Source organism: Oreochromis niloticus, linkage group LG3 (genome assembly GCF_001858045.2).
Source record: "Oreochromis niloticus isolate F11D_XX linkage group LG3, O_niloticus_UMD_NMBU, whole genome shotgun sequence".
Classification (NCBI taxonomy): Eukaryota; Metazoa; Chordata; class Actinopteri; order Cichliformes; family Cichlidae; genus Oreochromis; species Oreochromis niloticus.
In genome coordinates, this window is record NC_031967.2 from 26,515,443 (window position 1) to 26,534,987 (window position 19,545).

The 19,545-nt window shown below is 37.7% G+C and overlaps 3 protein-coding genes across 6 annotated transcripts in view; all 3 read left to right on the forward strand.

The window, feature by feature from the left end:
- LOC112846236 (low affinity immunoglobulin gamma Fc region receptor III-like) overlaps positions 1-19,545 on the forward strand; it is a 700,124-nt gene that overhangs the window by 602,577 nt on the left and 78,002 nt on the right. The window lies entirely within an intron of this gene.
- The window catches only part of LOC102083027 (Fc receptor-like protein 5), a 164,335-nt gene that overhangs the window by 46,934 nt on the left and 97,856 nt on the right, over positions 1-19,545 (forward strand). The gene's annotated exons all lie outside the window — the stretch shown is intronic.
- Positions 141-19,545, forward strand: part of LOC102082939 (uncharacterized) — a 57,576-nt gene continuing 38,171 nt past the window's right edge. Inside the window, exons 1-8 of one of the 4 annotated variants that reach the window (XM_025905677.1) lie at positions 141-1,452; positions 1,730-1,853; positions 2,391-2,696; positions 4,231-4,335; positions 4,414-4,429; positions 4,509-4,576; positions 11,274-11,324; positions 11,427-11,542. In XM_025905677.1, the coding sequence (XP_025761462.1) occupies positions 1,784-1,853; positions 2,391-2,696; positions 4,231-4,335; positions 4,414-4,429; positions 4,509-4,576; positions 11,274-11,324; positions 11,427-11,461 (651 nt within the window). In that variant the 5' untranslated portion in view covers positions 141-1,452; positions 1,730-1,783 and the 3' untranslated portion in view covers positions 11,462-11,542. Of the gene's footprint in view, positions 1,453-1,729; positions 1,854-2,390; positions 2,697-4,230; positions 4,336-4,413; positions 4,430-4,508; positions 4,577-4,699; positions 4,750-5,500; positions 6,329-11,273; positions 11,325-11,426; positions 11,543-19,545 lie in introns of those variants that run through there. The other 3 variants (XM_025905676.1, XM_025905679.1, XM_025905675.1) reach the window with 3 other exon arrangements.

Genomic DNA, 19,545 nt, shown 5'->3' on the forward strand with positions numbered 1-19,545 from the left:
GCTTAGTTTAGCACACATTAGCTGCACAGGCAGAAACATAGTCATTTCCTCACTAAACTCGGGCACAGTCCCAAAAACATCTTATTATCATTTATACTCACACATCACAAACTTACTTTGCTCATTAACGCACACTTCTCAAGGAATGACCAACTCCCTGCAGGTAATCTGGAGCAGAAAAGCTCAAGTGCCTTGACTGAGGTCCTCCCTGCCCATTGTCTCTCTCATACAAAGCGGTGGGGTGACCGCGAATCTCGGCAAAGACCCTCTTTGGCCCTGGATGACGCAGGCGACTGTCGACGTCCTGGACAAGCAGGCGGGTGACTGTGTCCTGTATTGGTTCTGTTTCTTGACTCACTGTTCAGTCATACTTTATCAGTGCTGTATCACTTCCTGTCATCTGGATTGTACTTAAAAATGTCTTTTGTTCTGTCTTTAAAGCTTGGCCGGTCAGCATGGCGTCACTAGGATTGCATGATTTCTTTTGAAACCTCACCAAATATGTTGCTGTGATGTCTCAGGGTTTCATGACATGTGTTTTCCTGAAAGGCCTGAATGAGCATCCAAACAGCTCAGTTGATTCTGCTGAATGATGAGTGTTCATGGTATGAGCAGAAAGAAATGGTGTCATTCTCTCCACTTCCTCATATTTCAGGAAAAAAAAGTTTCATAATATTTCAAAAATGCCAAGCCTAAGAACCCCAGAACATTTAACTGTGTTCATAATCTTAGTTTATGTTGCTTGTTTGTTGAAGTAAAATTGACTTCATTTCCAAAGTCAGTTTGTCCTGTGGCACAAATGGATTTGTGTGTGATATTTCAGAGCTATTCAACAATCAGCAGTTTAGTGACATAGAAATAAAAAACTAAAATCTTAAACCTAAACATCATGATGAGGACTCTTCTTCAGGCTGATGATGAAAAGTCCCCTCATGATACTACTATTGGCACTTATAGTTAGGATTGTGGTGCTATGGTCTAAAATCTAAATTTATATTAGTCTTAAAAAGATATGTAAAAATATGTAATGTTAGCAAACAAATTAGCATAAGTTTTTACACACAGGAGTTCCTGCATTTGAAATTTAAATGTTGTCCATTAAGCTGTATGTACTTGGCTCAGTAGGTCAGCACAGTCACACATCCTCTTCCTCAGATGTCAGAAATAAGAATTTAGCATAATTTTTTGTATAGTATCCAGAGCTATGAAGAAGGAGCACTGGACAAAGTTTCACCAGTATTGCTACACCAAAACCATTTCCTTTAAAAACAGGATTGCTCATGGGCTGCTCTTTTCAGGTTAAAAAACCCCTCAACAAACTTGTCTGTCCATCTCAGTATTTCCGTGAAGTATATGCAGACAGAGTGGTGACTGTGGTGGGAGCAACTTTATTCACCACAAACATGTCAGCTGTATCCGGTGCCTGATGATCCCTTTTGAATGACGAAGCTGGTAATTTTTAAAATGTTTAAGTCAAGTTCAAACCAATAAGCACCTTCTCTTGAACATTTAGGCAACTTTTTGTAAGTGAAGCTAACAGTGTTTTAGAAATCCTTTTAAGTATCTTTTATTTAACTTTTACTTTAATGTCTTATATTTGAATTCTTAAGTGTGTGATTGCTTTGATCTGTATACATAAGGCCTGATTATGACTGCTTCTTCTGCTTCTATTTTGATGGTATCCTCCCCCACTCTTTTTTTTTGTTGTTCCTGGCGCTTACTGTTGAAGACGCAGTTTGAAGGATAAGAAGAGGAAACAGAGGTTGTTTCTCTCCCCACAGAGATGGTTGGTGGACGATGTTATGGTATCTTCATGCACAGCATTGTGCTGCTGCTCTGGGTCTGTCTCCACTGTAAGTAAACCTTTTGCTTCCAGATGTTTATGACATGTGTTGTATTTGTTGCCTCATGAACTCTGGTACATGAGTGAGTTCAGAACACAGAAAATAGCTGCAGCTTTGCCATTTCAGAGTATTGTTGTGCTAAAGTATTTATTATTGTTCTAGCTGCTACTAATCAACGTTTACCTTTAACAGACATTTTGTAGTCAGAAGTTGAATTAGCTTATCTGAGAAACAGCTTCTGACATTTTATTTCTTTTTTAATCATTTGCTATTGTGAAAATTACAAAATTATGAATTCATGTTTGTCCACAGAAAAACATCAACCCAAAAACATTTAATGGAGCCATAATGTAAATATTTTTGCTTTGTTTAGACTTTTGTTGTGGCAAGTCAGTCTATCAGAGATGTCACTTATGTATAATGATGTTCTCATTCTGTAAAGAGATTTTTCTTTGTCTGATTTGGTTGTTTTTGCGTTAACTATCACTCACATGTTAAACTTTGACTTTCATTAGGATTATAATCAGTTGTTTGTATGTTTTTCAGATGTGGAGGCTTCCAGTGGAAAACACATCATTCATAGAAAAGTTGGAGAGACTGTGGAGCTTTCGCCAGGTTTACCAACTGAATGTGTGACTGCAGCAACGTGGAAATATGGAGGAATAACAGTTGCAGGGAAAGATGTGGGTGTTTCTAAAAAATCTCCATTTAAGGACAGATCAGAGCTGAACCTCACAGACTTTACTTTAACAGTTAGAAAACTGATTCTTCAAGATTCTGGTGATTTCATTTTTGTCTCAGATGTGAATTATGAGCACAGGCCTGCAGTCACCATCACTCTGCAAGTTCATGGTAAGAGACTTTGTTTTTTTCTTTTAAACAAGGTTCCTGATTACTGTTCATGAAAAGAAACCCTGTGATCCTCTTTCTCCTTTGGAAAATGAGAAGTAATCTTAAAAGCAGCTTTACTGCTAACTTACAGAATAAACTTGACCATCTGTGTATTGTTTTGAATGCCAGCCTCTCTCTACAGTTGGGTGGAATGATCAATATTAACTTATGAGGTAGAAGTTCCCTGTCTAGCTCAGGCAAATATTTTTGTGGATGCAGGAAATCTTGTTGATTATACAGCATACCACTATGTAAACTTTAATAACAGCAAGTACATTCCAGTGAAGTATGATCTCACTGACATCATCAAACATCATTCTTGAGTCTTTTGTGAATATGTGGGCTGAAATAATGTTTTTAAACACTGGCAAAAAATTTATTGTTCTATTGACTTTTTATTTTACTTTTGGCACAATCTGTTCAGTGCAACACAACTGAGAGGGAAACAATTTCAGTGTTTTGCCTCTTTCAATGTCACATTGATATGGTTTGACTGGTATGTAAGAAAAATAAATACACTGTGCTTAAGATACTAAGACTCATAATAATGCAATGTTGGGCATGTTGTTAATCTGCAGTTCTCAATAAAGTAGATTGGATGTCCTGATTCAAGTTACGTCTATTTCTTGAAACAAGATGATACATCTTTTACAAATAACACAGCGGCTTAAAACGTTTATGAAATGCCAAAAAAGCTTGTTTCGTGTGATATATGACTCAAAACAATATGTTTTCAAGAGTTTTTCACTTAACAAGATATCCAAGACGCACTGTCTAAAAACAAGTTCCCATATCTCACTGAAACGTTACTCTTTAGCTGATTATGGCTTATTTTAAGTGTGATTAGATATTTTGACTTGAAATAAGACAAATATACTTGGTAAGATTTTGCGTTTTTGCAGTGCAGGAGCTAATAAACTGACAAATAGTAACTTACAAGAGAAGCACACAGGAGGACAGACTCATAACTGGAGGAAGAACACAACAAAGTGGAAGAAAATCAGTATAGACAATATATACACACAGTATAATGAGGGGAAAGGAAACAGGTGGGAGCACATCCAGGGTTAATTATAGATGACGAAACAGAGGAAGTAGAACTAGACACAAGACACACTAAAATAAAACAGGGAGAAACAGAAACACCAGAAACGAGAGAAAGGCAAAGAAACTTGGAAAGAGGACACATCAGAAACATCAGACAGGCATGATAAATATAACAAAACCAAGATCCCTGGACTCACCTAGAATTTAACCAGAGAAAAAAAACTAACTGGTCCCAGGCAACAATACATCATCAGGGAGCAGGATGGAGAGACCAATGTCATCTGCACAGTTTCCAATCATGTCAGTGAGAAGTCTGCATTTCAAACAGTGAAGTGCAGCAAAGATCATTCACACAGAAAAGAAACACATATGTGGAGAGTGACTGTAGTTCTGAATACAATGTAACTGCTCTGTTTATATCATTTATTAGTGCTGTTTGTGATTTCAGAGGACAGCTTATCTTCTTCTCTTCTCATGTACATTGCTGGACTGTTTACTGGAGTACTGATCACTGTACTGTTCCTCTTTCTGCTTTACTGCATAAAGTCAAAGGGTAAGAGCTTTTGCTACTACTATTAAAAATGTTCTCTTAATTTCCTAATCTCATAATACTTTCTCTTTATTTCTACAGGTCTATGTCGCAAAAGGTCAGTGAAATTCATAAGAAGCAGTAATATATAAAAATACTTTTATTCTAGTAGTAATAACATATTCAAATTATTTCAGACTCAAACAGTCTGAAACAATCAACCAGGAAGAAAATCAACAACATGTGTACTCGGCTCTTTCCCACGGTCAGGTCTAACACTGTTTACATGCTATCATCAGTCATATTGTACTGTTTAAAAATGATCAAATGTTAGATCATTTATCAATGCTAATTATTGTAAGTGAACCTCATTGTTATTAACTTGCAGGTGATCTTTGTGTTTATGAGACAATGAGACCTGTGAAGATGCTGGACCAGGTACAGTATGACAATGATGAGCCATGAAAGGAAATTTCAAGTAAATCAATTCATTTAAAATGTTTTTAATTTCAGGTGGATCACAAACACAGTAACATCAAATCAGATATGAGGTGCTGCAGTACTGCACTTCATCATTGTTACTTTAGCATCCTTGATCGCTTTGGTGCAAGTCTGACATCAGAAAAGTCATAAGGCAGTTCTCAAATCAGTAATACATTTTCCCCACTTACATTAGACTTTCCCATTGTTTTTGTGCAAAGAGCTGTTGTTTCTGCACTTACTTCATTGGTAAAGATATCTGTTATCATGCTGATGTAATTCTCATCTAAATCTCACACCTCATCAAAATATTCCGTCCTTTTGTCAGTCACAACTCACTTTCCTGAATACTAGTTTTGCATCAATGTTTTCAATCAAATTACTTCATACTTTTTAAAAAAATATGCATAAAAGAGTAAATACAATAACACCCTGTTACATTTAACAAATAGAAATACAAATTTGTGTCACAGCGGCAGTCTGCCTGGAGATTTTCATCAACATAAAAAATAAATATGCCATGCTGTGTCATCAGACTGCCCCATTTTAACATTCAAAAGTTAAACAATGCGGCACATATTCTGCTAGGCTGTTGATTTTCCAGGAGAGTTATTTTATTATTTTTCATCATATACACAGAGACAACAGCTTCCTTGCTTTCTTAAATTTTATCGTGTTTGTTTATAAGTTTGTTTTTTCTAATTCACAGATATTGAAGCCAAAACTACTTGCAGAAAGCAAAAAGCAGAACCATGACAGCAGGACATAGAAGATGATGAATCACGGCAATCTGTTTGTCTAAAGGAGCCACGTACAGCAGGAAAGGATAAAGGGGAAAATTTAGCCATGTTAGACAGTGATTCAAACTGTTATTTGTTTTATTTTGTTTTGTTTTTAATTAAAAAAAAAAATGTTGGATTTTCCAAAATTTGATGTGTAACTACTTTTCAGATCTGTTTTTGAAACAAAAAGTGCAAAATAACCTTTGTTGATTAATTCTATGGTTTGCCACTTTTTTCTTTCAAAATGCTGCAACTTAGGCCATCACAAAGACTGTTGTCCCTACAAACTATCAATTGTGTACTCTACAGAGAGGAATTCTCTTTGATATTAGGCCACTGCTGTGTCGCTTTGAACATGTACACTGCAGAAACTCAAAATCTTGTACCAATCTTGTCATCTTGAACCAAGTATATTTGTCATATTTGTAGTCAAAATACTTTTTTCACCTATTCCAAGCAAAAATATCACGTATTAAGTGAAAAAAATCTGCCAATGGAACAAGTGAAAATTCTCTAGTTTCAAGATGCACTGTCTAAAAACAAGTTCCTATATCTCACTGAAATGTTTCTCTTTAGCTGATTGTGTCTTATTTTAAGTGTGATGAGATTATTTTGACTAGAAATAAGACAAAAATACTTCTTAATTACAAGATTGGTAGAAGATTTAGCGTTTTTGCAGTGTATTTGGGGGGTTAAAATTGTTCTTTATTTGTTTAATGAATAATTTTGATCAATAAACTTTCCTTGTTCAAACATGCATCATGGAATGGTCATTCTTTACTTGTGACTTCTTTATGTTGGTAAATACAATAAGTGAAAAATACATAAAATATACATATTTCATGTGAGGTCCTGTCTCCATGTATTTATGCAATTAATCACTGGACAGCTGGACAGGTATGTTTATAAATAATATGATTATAGTCCATTTTTCTTATACATATTTTTGACCTGGGGGTAGAATTTATTGTGAACTGAAAGAGAAAGTGCTTATGAACTTGCAAATTAAAAACATGATGCATTTATGGTAACTGTTTTTCATTTTTATTTAAGAGGAGAATTTGTTTCACTGTACGATGTCAGAGTCTGTTTCTTTTCTTGGAGATAATTTCTCCTGCCTTAAAGAAAATCCTCTCACATGGAACAGACGATGCTGGAGTGCACAGAAACTGGTAGAGATGCAGGATTACAGTCTTTCTTAGTCCCACAGACGATCACCTAAAAAGAATAAACAAATCAAATTGCTGCACATTTTGTAGAATAACATTTTAAGATTATTTTAAATTATAAAAGTCAAATGGAAGTGTTTCTAAAGTGATGTAACGATATTTATATTATCAAAAGCAGATTTTTGACATTTGTAGTTTTTTGCATTTTCAGATAAAATAAACACACAAAACAAAAACAAACAACAAGAACTGAAAGCTGGCAAACTCACTGGATTGACCAAAATCAACTCAAAATACAACACGACAAAATTCTGTGCACATGACAGAAGCTCCTCTCTAACTTCATGGCTCCATATCTCTCAACAGAATGATCAGTGGTTTGCTATCTCTCACCATCAAAACACTTCACAGATTCCGTAAATGATTCACTTCCTTATAAACCATTGAATCACTTACGTTCTAAATGAAGCTTCGGAAGTGACTGATCATATGACTCTGGCCAAACGAATCAAGCCTTGAAACAGTGCTTTTGAACCAGTTTGTTGATTTTTTTGACACACACACCGGAGCGTCAGCTTCAAGCGGGCCATCACTAGTTTTTAGTATGATGTCCTTCATCCTGTCCCCTGTAGCTCCATGTGATTGCATTCCTTTCCTCCCTTCTCCTGTGTTGGATTTCTGTTTCAGTGAGTTGGGTTTTGGTTTTAGTCTAAATAAAAACATCATATTTTGTTATTTTAGTCTGCATCCTGCATGTGGCTGCTTACCCTATGATGCAAATATAATCTAGATTAAGACACTCAACTTGCATCTTTCATCCCTCTACTCTATGCTGTACTGTTTCAGGTGTAACTTTTCACAGGCCACATGTAGAAGCCATCTGCCAGTATCTACTAGAAATGCTGTCCAAACTAACATGAGGAAGTGATCTCAGGTAGGGAACAGAACATGTGTGTTTCTCAGCATCATGTGCAACATGTCTTTAAAAATATAAGGAAACGGGACAAGTTGAGAATAAAGAAGTGGCAGGACTAAAAGAACTATGAAGCAGACAAACTTTCACTTTATTTCTAAAGCATTTTAAAATAACATAACAGCTGACCAAAGTGCTGTACAAAAAGAAAAATAAGTCAAAATTGATGGGATTATTAATGCAGAAAAGTGTGGTCAAACCACCCTAAAAAAAAGAAAAATCAAAGCAAAACAAGAAAAAATGTAGTAAAAGGATAGAAAAATACACAAGAGCAGCACCGAAGTATCTCGACCATCCAAAGAAGAGCTTTGAATTTCATTCAAGAGGCGTGGAGAGCTTTTACTGCAGACTACTGAAATGACTAAAGGTTTGCACAAGGATTCAGTCTGTGTACTGAGGCTGGAGGTAACTGTACAATGCCTAAACTTAACTCCTGGAGACCCTTGTTTCTGTATTTTATCGTAAAAATCTCTCTGTCTCGTCTAAGTTCATTACAATCCAACATCACATGCTGCACATTTAAACTTTCTTGTCATTATCTCTTTTAAGTTTTTCAGTAGTTTAATTTTAAGATTAATGGTTGAATTTAAATCACAAACTATTCCTAGCCTAGACTCCTTTTCTATTTTTACCAACTGCCTGATCTGTTAACCAAACATTTCCAACCATAAAACCGCTGCTAGCATCACTAACCCAAAATACTGTTACATTTTTCTCATTGCTCACTAGTCACAATGATGTTAGTCTGCTGTGTGAGCATCACACAGCTATCTGATTGACACATAGCATCATGACTTTTGTTTAATGCTTGTGTGTTTACAGATAAACCCTTTGAATAGAATAGAATAGAATAGCCTTTATTGTCATTGTACAGGGTACAACGAGATTGGAGTGCCACTCCCTTGGTGCAAAATACAATAATAAATATAAATGTAAAATATAAAAGGTACAATAAAACAAACAATAGTAAGTACGACATATACAGGATAACAGCATTAATATAATGACAGTAAGAATAGCAGCATAATATAATGACAGTGACAGTATGGTGTAGCTAAGCAGGTTCAATTGTTTTTGTGCTCATTTACTACAGTGATAGCTCTGGGAAAGAAGCTATCCCTGAATCTGTTTGTCCTGGTTTTATGTGACCTGTACCGTCGGCCTGATGGTAATAGTTCAAACAGATGATTGCTGGGGTGAGAGTAGTCCTTGATGATATTGCCAGCTCTGCTGAGGTACCGAGAGTTTGCAATGACCTCCAGGCTGGGCAGAGAGCAGCCAGTGATCTTCTGGGCTGTGTTGATGACCCTCTGCAGTACTTTCCTGTCTGCAGCTGAGCACCCTGCATACCATGTTGTTATGCCGTACGTTAGGATGCTCTCCGACTTTCATGAGAAATAAAGGTGTAGCTAACCACAGATGATTGGGACAGACAGAGATTACTTTTTTCAAGTAAAGTAAGGGATTACTATTGCAAAAAAGGTAATTAGATTACCCATACTTTTCCGTAAGCACGCTGCGTTACTGTGTTACTAAACGGTGATTTCGTTTGCGAGAGTGTCTCATGACAATGACGTAAGCGAGTGTGACGTTCATGGCAACAGCTGTGTGCAGATCAACAATGGATAATATAACGAGTGCGGGAGAGCATATAACCGTGCAAGGTTTAAAGCGTGGAAGTGCTGACCTTACTTTGAGTTTGATTCCGTAAAAAGTGACAAAAACATTAGCGTCCGCTGTTCACTGCATTGGGAAGAAAGCTTCTTTTTCAGCGAAAAAACCCTGTAACTTCTGAGCAAGCAATGAGTATGCTGCCACGGTAATGTGAAATTCACAGAGAAACTCCCAGATCCTTCCTGACATGACAGCTGCGACACATCTGCACCAGGGCAAACCTCCATACGCCCCACTCCTGCTAAACAGGTGAAAATAGAGCAACAGGACCGCTGAGTCTTTGATTTGATTTACTTTCTGCTGTGTTTTACTTGCATTTATTTGTGAAAGAGTGAGTGTAAACAAAAAAAAATAAAAAATTATTTTATGTGCTGGAATGTGCAGAAAATAGGTTTAAATGTTAAACAACTTTCTTCCAGTCAGAGAATGTTGCATATAATTAAATTTTTGCTTGATGCATAAAGTTAAAAGATTAAAACTAATAAAACAATTTTTAAAAAGAGACTTTTCTTTTTCTGTATGGATGATATGTTTTTTGAAAACTCAATAAAAACTTTTTTTTAAAAAAAAAATAAAAAAAAAATTTAGTAACACAAAAAGTAGGATTTTGCAGAAAAAGTAGAATTGGGCTGAAAGATCTATCGCTTGATCACCTATTCAGGTTGTAAATCATGTTTAAAGAAAGTAACTAAGTAACTAATTACTTTTGAAAATAAGTAATCAGTAAAGTAATGGGATTACTTTTGGGGGAAGTAATCAGTAATTAGTTACTGATTACTTTTTTCAAGTAACTTGACCAACACTGGTGACAGAAACACCACACTAAGAGCTATTTACATAGTATGCAGAGCTATGAAGAAGCAGCGCTTACAAAGCTGTTAACACATTTGACAATGCACTAGACAAAGTTTCACCCATATCGCTCTAGACCGAAACTATTTCCTTTTAAAACAGAATTGAGAGAAGGAATAGGTATGTGAAGAGTGTCTGTAGTCGTAAACACAATGTAACTGCTCTGTTTATTTAATTAATTATTACTATTTGCGATTTCAGAGGGCAGCACGGTGGTTAGCACTGTTGCTGCATAGCAAGAAGGTCCTAAGTTCAATTCCACCATCAGGTTGGGGTCTTTCTCTGTGGAGTCTGCATGTTCTCCCCGTGTTTGCGTGGACTCTCCCCAGGTACTCCGGCTTCCTCCGACAGTCCAAAGACATGCAGTTAGTGTGGATAGGTTAATTGAAAAATATAAATTGCCCATAGGTGTGAATGTGAGTGTGAATGGTTCTTTTTCTTTGTATGTTAGCACTGCGACAGACTGGCAACCTGTCCAGGATGTACCCTCTCGCCCTATGACAGCTGTGATAGGCTCTAGCACCCCCGTGACCCTGAGAAGGATAAGCAGAAGCGAATGGATGGCTGGTGATTTCAGAGTACAGCTCTTCTTCTCTTGCCATGTTCATTGCTGGGCTGTTTACTGCAGTATTGCTCACTCTACTGTGCTTTTTCTGCTTTACTGCATAAAGTCAAGGGGTAAGTTTTTTTGTTGCTATGATTAAAAATCTTCTCTTAATGTCCTAATCTCATAATCCTTTCTTTTTTTTCTACAGGTCTATATCCCAAAAGGTCAGTGAAACTCAACAGCAGCAGTAACGCTTTAATTGTATGGATAATAACATCTTTTACTTGTTTCAAACTCACACAGCCTGAAAAAATCAACCAGGAAGAAAATCAACAGCATGTGTACTCGGCTCTTTCCCACGGTCAGGTCTAACACTGTTTATGTGCTCTTATCGGTCAAATTACACTGTTAAAGAATGATTAAATGTTAGATCATTTGGAGATGTTAATTATTGTGACTTTGGTTCAACTGTTACGAACTTGCAGGTGATCGTTGTGTTTATGAGACAATGAGAGGCTCTGCAGATGCTGGACCAGGTACAGTATGACAATGATGAGCCATCAAAGCAACAAATGGAAACTCTGGGATTTCAAGAATTTCATTTGTGACATTCTTAAACTATTCTTACTGTATTTCAGGTGGATCACAAATACAGTGCATCAAATCAGACTAGACGAGCTGCAGTTCTGCATGTCTGTGGTATTTTTTTGATGTCTTAAGTTAAATGTGATTATTATGTCAAACCCTATTTTTTAAGAACAGGATGATTTAAGAGCATAATTACAAACAACTCAATTATTTGATTGGTGAGCTTGTTGTAAACTAACCAGATCATGTGCTTTGGTTAAAGAGAATCTTCTAAAGTAGGTTTCCATAGTTCACACAAATTAGACTTTTATTAGCCCCTGAAAACAAAGTTTTTATATTTTCAACTTTTCACACATATCCTCATAAGTCCAAGCAATTATTTTTCTCCACTTTTTGGGATAGCAGTCTGCATCCACTACATCAAGCACCATTCATGCGATCTATGACTCCTGCTGTGCTGTCAAGGGGACATCCTGGGCTCTCTATTGATGCCACATTTGTGGGGGCGGGGCTAACAGAGCACAAGATGATTGAAATTGCAGACATTTTTCCCTCATCAAAATCAAAACTTGATGACACCGACCGTCCGTAATAAGAATTGTTTAATGCAGGGCTCTGAAGTGTTTTGTCATTATGATATCTACAAGGGGAAATAAGAACATTTTCAGTTGACTACACACACACACACACACACACACACACACACACACACACACACAGAGCAGCTTCGAGGTTAAAGGTTCTTCTCTTATCTTGTGATTTGTAGTTAATAATATACAGCTGCTAAAAGTGCATTAAACTGTACATTTCCCATCTTTATCAATTCAGTGTTAACTTTGAATTGAAATTGTTTTTTAGCATGAAACATGAAAGCAGGATAATGCTGTTCAAAACCATCAAACAGAAAATAGGCAACCATGTTTTAGAAATAAATAAATCAGCTAACTAACAAGAGTGAACTGGACATCTGAAGCTGGCATTAAAACTTAAAAACAATCTGGAAGTGAAACATTGTTCAGCATATATTTGGCCACCACATGATTCAGAAACCTAAGATCTGAATTTACTGGTTTCTGGTTTTAGCTGATTCAACAAGTTAAGACAGATTATTTGAGATTAGGCAGTCCATTAAAGTAACAAATGATCTTGATGTCTCTGATAAGAAGGGAAAGAATAAAGCTGTCTGGAAAGTGAGAACACTCTTAAACAGAATGTAACAAGGCTGCAACAGGAAGATTACCTTCACAGGTCAGTGTCCTGTAGAGAAACCAAATCCCAGCTTCAGGGCCCTATTCTCAGGGTCCTCACGACCTGGTATATCCTCCATCTGAACTTTCACCTTCTTGTTCAACAATACCTGCCTCCTCCACCTCATCTCCAGACAGCTCCAAGTATGACTATAAGTACAATGTCTTTGCTGGACTGGCGACATTTACAATGTCCAAGATCTTGTTTTGAAATTTATCTTTTTCAGGATTGTAATTTATGTACTTTATACTAAGTGCCTATATTATGCTTTAGAAAATCTTAGTATTTTTTAAAAATTATTATTCAAAAAATGATTTAATATGAAGGCAATAGGCCAGGGGGGTCGGAAACCCATGGCTCGCGAGCCAGATGTGGCTCTTTTGATGGCTGCACCTGGCTCGCAGACAAATCTTTAATAAAAAAAAATAAATAATAATAACATCAAAAATACAGGGAGTGCAGAATTATTAGGCAAACGAGTATTTTGTCCACATCATCCTCTTCATGCATGTTGTCTTACTCCAAGCTGTATAGGCTCGAAAGCCTACTACCAATTAAGCATATTAGGTGATGTGCATCTCTGTAATGAGAAGGGGTGTGGTCTAATGACATCAACACCCTATATCAGGTGTGCATAATTATTAGGCAACTTCCTTTCCTTTGGCAAAATGGGTCAAAAGAAGGACTTGACAGGCTCAGAAAAGTCAAAAATAGTGAGATATCTTGCAGAGGGATGCAGCAGTCTTAAAATTGCAAAGCTTCTGAAGCGTGATCATCGAACAATCAAGCGTTTCATTCAAAATAGTCAACAGGGTCGCAAGAAGCGTGTGGAAAAACCAAGGCGCAAAATAACTGCCCATGAACTGAGAAAAGTCAAGCGTGCAGCTGCCAAGATGCCACTTGCCACCAGTTTGGCCATATTTCAGAGCTGCAACATCACTGGAGTGCCCAAAAGCACAAGGTGTGCAATACTCAGAGACATGGCCAAGGTAAGAAAGGCTGAAAGACGACCACCACTGAACAAGATACACAAGCTGAAACGTCAAGACTGGGCCAAGAAATATCTCAAGACTGATTTTTCTAAGGTTTTATGGACTGATGAAATGAGAGTGAGTCTTGATGGGCCAGATGGATGGGCCCGTGGCTGGATTGGTAAAGGGCAGAGAGCTCCAGTCCGACTCAGACGCCAGCAAGGTGGAGGTGGAGTACTGGTTTGGGCTGGTGTCATCAAAGATGAGCTTGTGGGGCCTTTTCGGGTTGAGGATGGAGTCAAGCTCAACTCCCAGTCCTACTGCCAGTTTCTGGAAGACACCTTCTTCAAGCAGTGGTACAGGAAGAAGTCTGCATCCTTCAAGAAAAACATGATTTTCATGCAGGACAATGCTCCATCACACGCGTCCAAGTACTCCACAGCGTGGCTGGCAAGAAAGGGTATAAAAGAAGAAAAACTAATGACATGGCCTCCTTGTTCACCTGATCTGAACCCCATTGAGAACCTGTGGTCCATCATCAAATGTGAGATTTACAAGGAGGGAAAACAGTACACCTCTCTGAACAGTGTCTGGGAGGCTGTGGTTGCTGCTGCACGCAATGTTGATGGTGAACAGATCAAAACACTGACAGAATCCATGGATGGCAGGCTTTTGAGTGTCCTTGCAAAGAAAGGTGGCTATATTGGTCGCTGATTTGTTTTTGTTTTGTTTTTGAATGTCAGAAATGTATATTTGTGAATGTGGAGATGTTATATTGGTTTCACTGGTAAAAATAAATAATTGAAATGGGTATATATTTGTTTTTTGTTAAGTTGCCTAATAATTATGCACAGTAATAGTCACCTGCACACACAGATATCCCCCTAAAATAACTAAAACTAAAAACAAACTAAAAACTACTTCCAAAAACATTCAGCTTTGATATTAATGAGTTTTTTGGGTTCATTGAGAACATGGTTGTTGTTCAATAATAAAATTATTCCTCAAAAATACAACTTGCCTAATAATTCTGCACTCCCTGTATAAAACATTCTCATGTATTTTAATCCATTAATGTCCTATGGCTCATGTTCATGGTTGGAGGTGGCTGGAGCCAATCACAGCTGTCCTCCAGGACAACACCAAATTTTTATTGGATAATACCTAACGTACACTGGTCATTGTGAGGTCAGAAAGTAAAGTCCCTGCCTTTAATCAAGTAGTCAGCTAGCTAATTGCAGAATTATTGTTGCCCGAACTTAAATGATCGCCAATTTAAAACACTGCTGGATGAAATTGAGAATAATTATCCTGGTTTTCTTCTGCACAGCAGTGTGCGTTGGTTGTCAATGGGAGGGTGCTTAGCTGTTTCGCGGCTTGTCTGAGCGAAATCTGGACTTTTCTTGAAATGAAAAACGTCAAGCATCCTGAGTTAGCTAACACTGAGTGACTCCTGAAGTTCTACTATCTCATGGACATGACTGAACATCTGAACAAGCTCAATGTGAAAATGCAAGGCGTTGGAAATACAGTCTTATCCCTTCAACAAGCAGTGTTTGCCTTTGAAACAAGCTTGAACTCTTCGTCACCGACATTGAAACAGGTTGTTTACTACACTTTGAAAAACTGGGAGAGTTTAAAGATGCACAGCAAGTGACCCTGCTCAACATCTTGATCTTAAGCAACTAGCAAGCTTCACATTCAATCTCCTGCAGTCATTCAATGCGCGCTTTGGAGAATTTCGTGAGCGCACTCGTCTTTTTAATTTCATTAATGCGCCAGAAGTCGCATTAATGCTAAGAAGTACTTTATTCATCTTTTCAACCTTTTTGGCTGAGAGAGCCATGAACGCCACGTATTTTAAAATGTAATTCTGTGAGAGCCATACAATATGCTTAAAACTGAATACAAGTAAGAGATTTTATGCAAGACCAACACTTTTAAAGTACAATAAGTCTCTGAATTCTTTAATAACGTTGTTATGCTGTTGCTAACCAAAGATGAATAAAGTACTTCTTACCATTAATGTGACTTCCGGCACTGCATGGTTTTACTGATGGGTTTGTAGTCTGGTTGATACGTGATACGTGGCTTTCTGCCAAAACCAAAACCACAGCAAAGACTTTATCTGCTACAAAACGGTTGATGTAGCAGTTATGTATTTGATATGACTGATCCAGAAAGTTTGAGATAAAATAATAACCTGTTTCAACCTCTGCTTAACTAATGTGCCCACCCTCTCACCTCCACCACACACACACTGACACACTTGACTTTTAGTGCTGTATAAGTCACTAACCACCACATAAAAAACTATTGTTAACTAATTAAAAGAACTTAAATTTAGAAGGTCATACTCTGTAATGAGGATTATTCTTTATTTAAATTATAATAGGCCGTAATTTAACTGCTCAACAGAAGCTGTTTATCTCATCTGCATCATATATTTGTACTACATAAAAATAATAAGCTGATTTTCCAGTCCACCAACATGCATCTCAGGTTATCTGGTGATCTCAGAATTGCTGTGAAATTTAAAATACTTAAATTGTACAGAATAAACTGCTTTTTAAATGTGGCAGTTTTAACTTTTAATAGTCATTAAAACTAGAAAAGTGTTGCATAAATCCCACTCTGTGGTATCTCTTTTGATTTTTTTTTTAAATGAAATTAAAGCTTCTGTCTCTTTAAGGGTTTCCAGAAGCCAGAAAAGGGGAAACACCCACTGCCAGTGAGTTGTCCTGTTTGTATTAAGTGGGCACACTCCGTGTGTAGCAGATGCCCATTTAAAAATAAATATAAATAAAAATAAAAATACAGGTGAAATAAAAAAAACAGATGTAACTGCGGGTGAAGCAACATTTTGTTTCTACCTTATAATTTTCATCCTCTTCTTCTGTAAAGTATGAAGTACAAAGTGTGAAACTTTGGCACACATTATTTGGGCACAAAATGTCAAGTTTAGCATGACAAGCTTACACCTCTGTCACATTTTTAAAGTTTATTTAATTTCAAAACCATTACCCATGAGCCTCAGGAACTCAGCCCAGCTGACATCACCATAAATACAGCAGCACATTTACAGTCATAGAGATACAATAAGAGAGAGGGGGGAGGACTTCCTCTTGCCTCATGCCCACTTCTGTTTAGCTTGAGCTTACTCACGTCATGTGAGTGAATTTATTTCCAAACCACAATTTCATGTTAGAAGAGTCTACATTAGTGTAATGAAATACTTTAAATGAGTCAAGCATCTGTTTATAGGCATCAGTTAAAACTTTATTATTCGTTAATATCTATTTTTTTAATTGTTTATAAAGTTCTGGTTCTCTGTTAGGTTAAAGCCTATCAGCTGTTTTAGGATGAGAGGTGGGATACACCCTGGACAGATGAAAATTGAAATAAATATAAAAGAGCATAACCACGTCATGCTGTGGTCAGAGTTTGGTAAGGTGTGTTCTTTCTCTGGAAAAGGAAGGAAGCAGAGAGAAGAAGTACAAAAAAGTCTTTGTTTCCTTCACAGTTCTTTGGTATCTGCTGTGCTGCTGCTTCACTTGTTCTCTTTACAGAAAGTTGTAGAAGTTTTCAGACGTGTCACTGCTGGATGTGAGGATGGGAGCCACTTTGCTCTGTGAGCTGGGCCTATTCTGTGAGTACATCACTGACTTCTATTGTTTGATTCATACTGATCCATAAACATGTTTTAGTAAGAAGAACAGAGCATCAGTCATTTGTACCATTTCAGGTCATGTGATCAGAGGACTCTCATGTTTGTTACCAACATGGTTGTTTGTAGACTGGATTAGATTTTAGTGCACTGACTCAGATCAGAGTGGAGCTGGTTTAGTTTATCTAAGAAAGGTTTGTTTCTCCATCAGTGATAGTGTCGATAAACCATAGTAGACACTGGTACAACCACAAGTGTTTTTTTATGAGATAGTTGAGTATGTACGGAGCTTGGACAGAAAGCGACTTGGCTTCTTTAAGTTTTGTAAAGACGCTTCTCCTCTCATCCAAGAAATTTCTATAGTTCTAAAACCAAAAGATGGAGAATACAGGTATTTAAACCCTTGTGGTGGTGTCATTTATTATCTGCCACCTGCAATGCACTTTTGAGATCCCTTACGAAGAGCCTCAACCCCTACTCCCATCTTGCATCAGTAACCTCAATTGGCCAAATGATGGGGTAAAGCAAGGTCTTAAAATAGTCTTGATACTTCTCAGGTCTCTGGTACTCTTGAGGGCTGCAAATGGGCCAGTTTCTCGGATCCATTTCTGTCTGCCTGTTATTGCGGCTTCCCAACCTCATTGTCAAGTACATTTTGTGACTAAGGCACATACACACTGAGAATCACACACACACCACAAGATTGTTTATTAGTGTATCTGTGGATTATCATATTTTTGTGTTCCAGGTGCTGTATACTATATATAATGTTATAGCTGAAATAACACAAATAGATATAAAGAAATAAACAGATGAACATATGAACCAGAGGAGCCTGTAGAAAATTTATAGCTGACCTTGGAAAAGTAAAATGTGCTTGACACAACAATTTATTCAGATCATATTTCTGATTGTAAAGACTTTCAGACAGGACAGGATTAAAAAAAAAAGGAAAACCTCTAGTGATAATGACCCACACCTTGCCTCATGTGATGAGGCAAATTATCAATATTGAGTTAACAGCCTTCTTAAGGGATGCCACCACTAGGGTTTAAATGCATGGGATTCTCCACCATTTGGTTTTAGAACTGAAGAAGCTTCTCGGAAGAGATATGAAGCATCTTCAGGAAACCTAAAGAAGTCCAGTCACTTTCTCACCAAGCTCCTTAGACACTCAAGTATGGCATAAACACAATACCATGATCTGTATGATTGACAACCTATACACACATATTTGAGTGTCTTTTATTTGATAATGTCTGAAGTTTTTTTTTCTTTATTTTAGTGCTCTGTACGCTCCTCTGCACTGGACACACTCAAGGTGACTGAACAGTTTTACTTTTTTTTGTTTCTTTCTTTTTTATTTAATCAGTAAAGATTCATCTTAACTGCTGTATCAGTCTTAAGCACTTCACATTTTTGTTTTTATTTCATTTATCATCACTATATTTATAATTTTATGAATATAATATTTTGTGCCTTAAATAGTACAATAAATATATATATATGTGAAAAAAAACACCCAGCACGCCCCTACGGGCGGTTTATCCTTCAAGCTCGGGTCCTCTGGGAGCTTGAGGGTCCTGCGCAGTATCTTAGCTGTTCCCAGGACTGCGCTCTTCTGGACAGAGATCTCCGATGTTGTTCCCGGGATCTGCTGGAGCCACTCGCCTAGCTTGGGAGTCACCGCACCTAATGCTCCGATTACCACGGGGACCACCGTTACCTTCACCCTCCACATCCTCTCGAGCTCTTCTCTGAGCCCTTGGTATTTCTCCAGCTTCTCGTGTTCCTTCTTCCTGATATTGCTGTCATTCGGAACTGCTACATCGATCACTACGGCCATCTTCTTCTGTTTGTCTACCACCACTATGTCCGGTTGGTTAGCCACCACCATTTTGTCCGTCTGCATCTGGAAGTCCCACAGGATCTTAGCTCGGTCATTCTCCATCACCCTTGGGGCATCTCCCATTTTGACCTCGGGACTTCCAGGTTATACTCGGCACAGATGTTCCTGTACACTATGCCGGCCACTTGGTTATGGCGCTCCATGTATGCCTTGCCTGCTAGCATCTTGCACCCTGCTGTTATGTGCTGGATTGTCTCTGGGGCATCTTTACACAGCCTGCACCTGGGGTCTTGCCTGGTGTGATAGACCCCAGCCTCTATGGATCTTGTACTCAGAGCTTGTTCTTGTGCTGCCATGATTAGTGCCTCTGTGCTGTCTTTCAGTCCAGCTTTGTCCAGCCACTGGTAGGATTTCTGGTGGTACATACCGTGCAG